Here is an 8,607-nt window from a genome sequence, read left to right on the forward strand (position 1 = left end):
ATTCCCCCTGCAGACAGTGTCCCAGCCCTGCTCAGCTGCCGCGGCGGAGCAGCAGCGGGAAGGCGTCCGGAGCCGCCGTCGCAGCTGTGCCGGCGGGGGAAGGCTCCCCGCAGCCCGGGGGGTGCCCCCAGCGGGGCCGGGGGTGCGGGCGGGCACCCCACCATGGCCTTCACCATGCTGCGCCCTGTGGCCGCCCGCGTGCTCTACCCCGACCTCAGCATGCTCTCGGAGGACGAGGAGAACCGCAGCGAGAGCGACACGTCGGACCAGTCGTTCGGCTGCTGCGAGGGCGCCGAGGCTCGCCGCAAGCTGCCGCGGAAGCCGGGGCCGATGGTGATGGTGAAGCAGAGGCAGGCGGCGAACGCACGGGAGCGGGACCGGACCCAGAGCGTCAACACGGCCTTCACCGCCCTGCGGACCCTCATCCCCACCGAGCCGGTGGATCGGAAGCTGTCCAAGATCGAGACCCTCCGCCTGGCCTCCAGCTACATCTCCCACCTGGCCAACGTGCTGCTGCTGGGCGAGGGCTGCGAGGACGGGCAGCCCTGTTTTAGTGCCATCTATGGCGCCAAGGGCGACCTGGACAGCAAACAGCCCCGCAGCATCTGCACCTTCTGCCTCAGCAACCAGCGGAAAGGGGTGAGCGGGGCTCTGGGATGGGTTAGGGTTCTTCCTCCCCTTACTGGCCTGAGTGGGGCAGGAGGCTCAGCATGTCTCCAAGGGATGGGGGGCAGCAGACCCTGCCTGGGCTGAGCGGGGACGAGACTTGGCATGGCTCAGTGAGAACCACAGCTTCTGGCTCCAGCTCCCACTGGAGGTTTTGGCTGCTCCTGGCCAAATCCTGCTTGTAGCCACACGCCTACAGCTCCTGCTCACGTCAGAGGGCTGGGCTGCTCCCCCACGTCCATCCGGGCTGGGAGGTCTCAGGGGTTAAACAGTCACCCCAGAGCTGGCATTGATTGTCCCAGGGGGAGCTTAGAGTTCGCTGGCTGACCTCTTCTCCATCCCAATCCCCATTCCCATCCCTATCTCCATCCCCAACCCTGCCAGCCCACCAGCACTGCAGCAGGGCCACTCCTGATGTGATGAGGACAGGAAGAGCCCAGAAGACACCCCCTGAGGGGGCCCAGACAGAGTTCCCCATCCCGTGTTCCCATGCAGGGTCTGCTGGCAGCACTGGCACAGCTCCCACACGGCTGAGCTGGGCCATGGCAGAGCACCCCTGCCCAGCCATCAGCTGATTCCCCCCAGCACCCTGTGGCTCAAGGGGCACCTTTCCTGTGGTGAGCCCACCCTGCTGGCCATGCCGGGGTGTGCTTGACCCAGGAATAGCTGTGCAGGATATGGGGTGCAGGGTGAGGGGGCTGGAAGCTGCCCGACCTCTTGGACATCCTTTGGCAGGGCTGCGATCAGGGGTTGCTGTACTTGCTACTGTCCCCACAGACACTCAAGATGTCCCTTGTGTGACCCAGGCAATACAGCCATGGGTCACACTCCAGCCCTCAGAGCTTTTTCACATTTTGCTGCTCCATTTTTAATCATTCCCCTACTCCTGCCGCCCCCCTCAGTAGCCTCTCCAGCCCTCCTGGGGTCTTCCAACCCTGGTCCCTGGCAGAGCTGGAATCATCTGGGCTGCTTCCTGGGGCTGGAGCCAGGGGTCTGGCACAGTGCTGGACCCCCCAGGGGACCCTGTGGAGGCACTGGGGCTGGGAAACTCCTGCTGGAGGGCAATGGGGGGAGCTGGGTTGGGATCTGACTCTGCATCCCAGCCCTGAGGCTGGTCTGGAAAGGGGCTGTACAGGGCTGGAAATGGGCAGGGCTGGAAATGGGTTGTGCTGTGCTGGAAATGGTCTGGAAATGGGCTGTACTGGACCATGCTTGGCTGTGCAAGGCTGGAAATAGTCTGGGTTGGAACTGGGCTCTGCTGATCCATGCTGAGTTATACTGGAATGTTCTGGGCTAAATGTGGACCATGCTGGTCTGTGCTGGGTTATACTGGGCAGTACTGGGCTGATGTTGTTCTCGTAAACTGCGAGGTAGAGCTGAGTCTCCCCATCCCCGTTTGGACTCTGTCAGGGCTGTAGATCTGTCTGGGGCCATGTGTCTGTCCTGGGGTGCTACTGGCCCTTGCCACAGGTCTGAGCCCTGCGGTGCTGAGCAGCCATGGGGGCTGTTTCCTGCAGGGTGACAAGGCCAAGGGGGACCCACCTTGGAGGGCTCCAGCACAGCACCCTCAGCCACACACTCAACCACTTGTCAGGCATAGCCCCATCTGTCTGTCCACTCCAGGCAGCATAGAGCCACCCCAGGACTGAGCCACTGGCCATCTCACAGCGGGTCCCCATGGAGGAGTCGGTGTGCTGGGCAGTGGGCAGGAGCGGGGTGCCCCCCACCCAGACACGCCATGGTACCTGCAGCTCTCCCTCCTCTCTCTGCAGGGCAGTCGGAGGGACCTCGGGGGCAACTGCCTGAAGGTGCGAGGGGTGACGCCCCTGCGAGTGTCGCGGAGATGAGCCGGGCTCCGGCAGCACCCACCTGACACAGCGGCACAGGCAGACAGAGCCCGCACACGCCAGCCCAGAGACCGCAGCGGGGAGGGAGGGAGCTGCTCACCTGAGGTGGCAGCGGCCGAGCCCAGGCTGGCAGCACACCGACACTGGCCCTGGAGCCGGCAGTGGGGCGGGAGGACGCTCCCGTGGCCGAGGCTGCCCACGCGGGGCAGGGCCGGGGAGGGGGGTCCCCGCGCCCCGGGGCTGGACTGGAAGGGGCCTGTGTGCAGCCGGCGTCGAGGCGCTCCAGGGGGACGGTGTCGTGGCCCTGGGGATGCTGGTTGTGCACGTGCAGCCGCTTGGAAAATAAAACCTTATTTTTCTGATGGGCCAGTGCCTGCCTGTCACCCCTGTGTGGGGTGAGGTGGGGTCCCCAAGATGGCTCTGGACCCCCAGCCCTGCACTGCTGGTCGGTGCCACTGGAACCAGCGTGACCATCCCAGCCTGTGCCACAGTGGGATTCACATGGGTAAGACCCCTGGGTGAGCTGTCCCTGTGTCCCCAGGCCCTGAGGACAGCTTTAGCCCCACAAAGAAGTGCAGAAGTCCCAAGGGGTCATTGCCATGCCATGGGATGGGGATGGCACTGTCAGCCCCCTGCTGCAGCCACGCGTGCCCAAGTGGTGGGTCAGCGTTGGTGTGACAGCTTTTGTGCCTTGCCCTCCACCTGGGACATCATGACTGGTGCGATGTTGCTGCCACTGCAACTGCCCCCATTGCCACTGCTGCCACCAGCACGGCTGTCCCCGCTGTGACTGCCACTGCCACCACGATGACCATGCAGAGCCTTGTACAGTGGGGCTGCAGGCAGCAGCACCTGCACGGGGTCAGGTGGGGACATGGGGGGTTCCCAGGCCAGATCCCCACATGGGATTCTGCTGGAGGGGGCTGGACTGGCTGGGCGGTGCGGATAGCTGAGCCTGGGAATGGTGCTGTGCCGGGGCTGGCGGCTCCCAGGGGCCGGCGTGTCCCACGGAGCAGAGGCAGCTGTGCATGGGGCAGCTGGGGGCTCCCCCCAAGGGCTGAAGAACTGGAGCTGCCCTATCTCCCCAGGGTCCTGGAGCCAACACGGAGCAAAGGGAGCACGCTGGGGGTCCCGCTGGAGCCTGCCCCGGGCAGGGGCTCTGTTGGGAGCCCACAGCACCTCTTGGCCCCCTGCTCACCGAGGTGAGCCTGCCCCGGGCTCCCTCCCCCGGGTTTGATTTATGGAGCTGACAGCGCGGTGCAGCTGTGAGAGCTGGTCCCAAGCAGGGACCGGGGTGGGTGGGAGAGGTTTGTTCTCAGCGTGGCTAATGTGTCCCAGACCCCAATAAACAGCCGTGAGATTCTCCAAACAGCCCAGGACACAGAATCCCTGCCCCCGGGTTTATCGGGGGGCAGGGGCCGTGGGGGATGCTGTGCTCTGCAAACAACCCGACCCGCACATAAAAGGGGACTGTCCTCGTGAAGTAGTGGCTCTGGAGCCCCCCAGGGGGTCAGCAAGGGCTGGTGGTCCCAGTGCTGGGGGCACAGCAGGTCCCAGCACTGAGTGTGTAGGTCCCAGTATGTCCCAGGGCTGAGCGCCAGTGTTCCAGGATGTCCCAGTGCCAGCAACTGGGGCCTCAGCGAGCTCCAATATGAAGACCATGAGCCCCAGTGAACCCCTGCACAGGAGCTGTGCATCCAGTCCAGTGCCAGAGACTGGGGCCCTAGAAACCTCCAATATAAAGGCAATGCATCCCAGTACAGCCCTGTGCAGAGGCTGTGGGATCCAGCATGTCGCAGTGCTAGGGCCATGGATGTCACCACACCCCAGTGCCAAGGAGGCACAATGACCCCAGAGCAAGCTCCGGTGTAACAGCCCTGGATCCCAGCATGTCCAGAAGCTGGGCACGCAACAACATCCAGTGCTGGGCTTGTGGATTCCAGCACATCCCACTGCTGAGGCTACGGATCCCAGCATATCCCAGCACTGGGGCCAAGGGTCCCAGCACGTCCCAGTGACAAGCCTGTGGGTCCCAGTACATTCCAGCCCCTCCCAGCACCGTGAGAGGGAAACGGTGACTCAGAGCTGCCGGGCTGGTGGGAGCCGGGTGCCCCTTTGCCCCGTGTGGGGCGAGTGCTGTGGCCACCGATCGCTCCCGGCCACCGCCGGCGCCCCGGCAGCCGCAGCCCTGCACCGAGCTCAGCCACGCTCCCCTCCCATCCTCTCCCCTTCCTGCGTGCGGACACCCTTGGAAAGGCTCTTGGCCGCTTTCTCTGAGACAGGAAGGTGTCCCCGAGTCTCAGGAAGGAAAAACACTCAGTGCTGAACCCACAAAGACCGTCTCTGAGGGGCCAGGGCTGGAGAGGCTCCAGGCCTGACATCACCTGGGAACTGGAACCAGAACCGCAGCTGCACTCCGCGCCTGGTATTTTTTTTTTTTTAACTTGTGTTTTTAAACTTTCTTTTTATAGATTTTTATTTTATTATTTATTTTCCCCTTTCCCTTCTCCATTCCCCTCCCAAATATTTCAGCCTCCCCGCAGGCTGGCCAGCCAGGCTGGAATGCAGCAGGGCTGCACCCGCGGGTGCCGGGAGCTGCCTTGCTGCTGGGATGGATGAGGCTGGGTCTGGCCAGGCAGGAGCTGCTGGATCCATGGGCAGGGGTCAGGCTGGGGCTCACGCCCCGTGACAGGGGCCAGGACCTGATAGCCCCTGGTACTGCTGTGCACCAGTGCTGCTGGAAAGGGATCCATGGCCAAGCAGGGACACAGGAGGGTCAGTCTCCCATGGGGTGTGGGAGGACAGAGGGCAGAGGGGTCAGGCAGAGCCCGCAGTCCGTGGGCAGCGCTGCTTTCCCGACACACCGCCCCCAGGACAGGGCTGTGGAGTCAAACCACGTCTGAGTCTGAGTCAGCGGAGCAAGAGGAGCCAGACAGGGATAGAGGACACAAAGACAGATTTTGGGCCCAGGATCCAGCCCTACTCATTCCTCGTCCTTTGGCAACACCTTTGGGTGCTGCCTGACCCTCCCTGGGCTTCCCCCAGAGTGGAGGCTCATGATAAAGACCCCAGTGTATCCTGGAGCAAAGCTCAGTTGCCTGTTGCCTGGGGAATCCTCCCTTGGGATGTGACAGCCATCAACTGAGTGTCCCAGGTCACTCTGAGCCCTGTCAGATGTGGGGTGAAGGACTGGGAAGGGAGCCCCAAGGTCTAGATGGCACTGAGTGGAGACAGGGTGACACATCCCTGCTGCCCAGGGCAGGGTGGAGAGAAGGATCAGCGAGGGATGGGATGGGATGGGATGGGATGGGATGGGATGGGATGGGATGGGATGGGATGGGATGTCAGACCATGGTCCTCCAGGTGGGGGTGCTGGGCAGTCTCTGCCTCCCCATGCCACCAGACCCAGACTGGCATCCTGCCAGGGTCCCTGGGGAAGAAAACAGGCAAAGGGTCTGCCTGAGACCCCCAAGACACCTGGCAGATCCTCACCATCACGAGGGATGCACGGCAAGAATGCCCCAAGGTCCCACATATCCCAGGGGTGCAGCGGGCACTGCTGCAGGGCTGCCACGTCCCCCCCATGCACAGGAGCCCTCGGAGCTGTTCACCCTGCTGGGACCTCGTGCCAGCTGCGGTCCCTGGGGACACGGGCCCGGCAGCAGGGACAGGGTGTGAGGCCGTGGCGCGGGGTGAACGCCAGGTTAATCTCCCGCTGGAGCTTCCCTCTGCAAACAATAAGACAATGCCCGGCCGGGGCCGCCTGCGTAACCAGCGGCGAGGAGGGGAAGTTGTAATATTTGGATTTAGCCCTCAGTAAATTAAGGAAGAAAAAGGAAAAAACGCTGGGGGTAATCAGAGCAGGGCTGGCCCCGTGCCCTGCCCCATGGCCAGCAGCCCTGGGGGCTCAGCTCAGCCTGTGGGCAGCAGGTGAGCAGGGCCAGAGGCTCTGAGTCACTGAGGCCAGGCATGGCTGGGAGAGGGACATGTCCCTGAAGGCCAGGCAGGGGACAGGCATGTCCCCACCATGGGGACAGCAGCCTGGAGGGTCAAGGCTTGGATACCCAGCAGCGCTGTGGGCAAACATCTCCAGCCACATCAGAAAAAAGGGATCTGGGCCAGGAGGTTATTTTAATCCAAACCTCTTCATGGGAAATAAAATCTTATTTCTGCAGCTGGGGTGGCTGGGCAGGAGAGGGCCTGGGGGGGTCGTCACCTTCAGCTGGCAGTGGGTGGCAGGGGATGACAAGGGAGGGGGCTGTGCCAGGATGTCTCCACTGCACAGCCCCTTTCCCAGCACAAGCCCTGCAGCGGTGCTGGTTCCCTGGGATCCCACGGCAGGGCCCACACTCAATCAAACATACACCGTGGCTGGACATGGGGCTCTGAGAGGGGATGGAAAAAGGTCTCACCGCAGGGAATGCCTGCAGATGCTCAGGGCAGGAGCAGTGCTGCAGGGATGGCCTTAAGCCTTCCAAAATGTGGCCATCCCACACACCAGCACCCCCACTCCCCCAGGGCTGCCCCTGCCTGTCCTGGCCCCAATGGGGTGAACAAGGCAGGGACACCCCAGTTTGGGGGGCAGGGCTGGACCCCACCCTGCAGGATCTGAACTGGGGGCCTGGGAGGGCTCCATCCCCCGCTGTGCCCTGGGGAGACCCTTCCCCTGCTTGGTGACCCGGGGTGGTGCGGGCTGGCCGGAGCTGGGGCAGGTGGGGGAGAGGTGAGCAGCGGGCAGCAGCGGCACGGGAAGGCCTTGGGCACGGTGCCTCACGCCGGGAGCCCATTTCCCCACAACAGGGGCCGTTATCAGCGGCAAATCCTCCGAGCGGTCCCAGGGGGGACCTCCAGCCCTTCCCCTCCACCTACCCCACCGCTCTCCCGCTCCGGCCCACGTCAATGCCGCCGCGAAGGTGTCGGAACAATCGCCTGACAAAGAGCTATTTTTAGGGGCCGGGGCTCGGAGCGAGGATACGGCCCGGCCGCTGACAATGGGGGGAAGGGGGCCGGGCTTCCCCCGTGACCACTCGGCAGCAGAAGGACCTGTAAGATTTCCTCGATGACCCAGGCCCGTACAATACAAGGAAAGCGCGAGAGGGAGATACCCCCGCCAGGACGAGCTGCTCCTTTACCTAATGGGAGTGACCCGGGGTGAGGGGCTGCGAGCTTTGGGCCAGCGGCCTCCCCTGGGGGAGACTCCCACACCGGGAGGGAAGGGGGGTGAAGCCTGGCCGTGCTCAGCTTTCCGTGAGGTCGAGGTGAGGGGGGGCCCGCAGGCTCCCTTCTGAAGGGCATGGGGAGATCTGGAGGGGGTAAAGGGGTGCAGACATAGCTCAGCACACCCCCTTCCCCTCCAGGCTGGCTCACAGCTCGAGGTGGGAGGACGGTGACCAGCCCAGAGCTGCATGTCCCCAGCTGGCCTGGTCTGAGTGTGCCACGAGCCCCGGCTGCTGCTCGTCCTCAGGCTGAACCTGGATGCCTTTCCTCCCACCTCAGGGTCTCCCCCAGTTCAGCCTGTGCCAGATGGGTTGGACCATTTGCTCCTGCCAGTCCTTTGGGGGAAAAGCGATGTCCTGGGCTGCACGGCAAGAAATTGGGCTAAAAAGGTGAAAGGCAGGGAGAGAAGGTCACGGGGTGCTGGACTAGGTCAAGGCTTGGCCTGGTTGCTGGCCGGGCTGCCGGCTCAACAGAGGGATAAGCCCCTTCTATGAACAGCGCCCGAGACCCCGCACGCCGGGCGGGCCCCCACCGCTCTGCGGCGGCCCCGGGGTCTGGGAGGGCCGGGGCCGGGCCGGTGGAAGGGCTGGAAAGGGCTGATAGAAGGTCCAGAGAAGGGCTGAAGAACGGCGGGGACAGGGCTGTGGAAGGGCCAGGACAGGACTCTGGAAGGGCGTGGGAAAAACCGGGGTAAGGGCCGGTACCGGGGCCGATGGAGGGGCCGGGGCAGCGCCGGTACCGGAGCACCTCCGCAGGCCACAGTCGCCCCCTGGCGGCGGGTCCCGCGCACAGCCCCGCAGAGGGGCTGGGCCCAAGCGGCCGCCGCTCACGGTCGGGCCTCTCGCCGGCTCTGCGGAGGCCGACACGGACCCCGCCA

At 64.2% G+C, this 8,607-nt stretch overlaps 1 protein-coding gene across 1 annotated transcript; it reads left to right on the plus strand.

The window, feature by feature from the left end:
* Positions 1-2,875, plus strand: TCF15 (transcription factor 15). Its single transcript, XM_041396154.1, has 2 exons — positions 1-639; positions 2,439-2,875. The coding sequence occupies exons 1-2, from the start codon at positions 163-165 to the stop codon at positions 2,511-2,513; spliced, it is 552 nt and encodes a 183-aa protein (XP_041252088.1). The 5' UTR covers positions 1-162; the 3' UTR covers positions 2,514-2,875.
* Positions 2,876-8,607: the final 5,732 nt, after the last annotated feature.

The sequence above is a fragment of the Onychostruthus taczanowskii genome, unplaced genomic scaffold (assembly GCF_017590055.1).
Source record: "Onychostruthus taczanowskii isolate IOZ18803 unplaced genomic scaffold, ASM1759005v1 scaffold126, whole genome shotgun sequence".
Classification (NCBI taxonomy): Eukaryota; Metazoa; Chordata; class Aves; order Passeriformes; family Passeridae; genus Onychostruthus; species Onychostruthus taczanowskii.

Coding starts and splice junctions, on each gene's coding strand:
- TCF15 (XM_041396154.1), top strand. CDS start 163: ATGGCCTTCACCATGCTGCGCCCTGTGGCCGCCCGCGTGCTCTACCCC. Junction 640..2,438: donor TCAGCAACCAGCGGAAAGGG/GTGAGCGGGGCT, acceptor CTCTCTCTGCAG/GGCAGTCGGAGGGACCTCGG.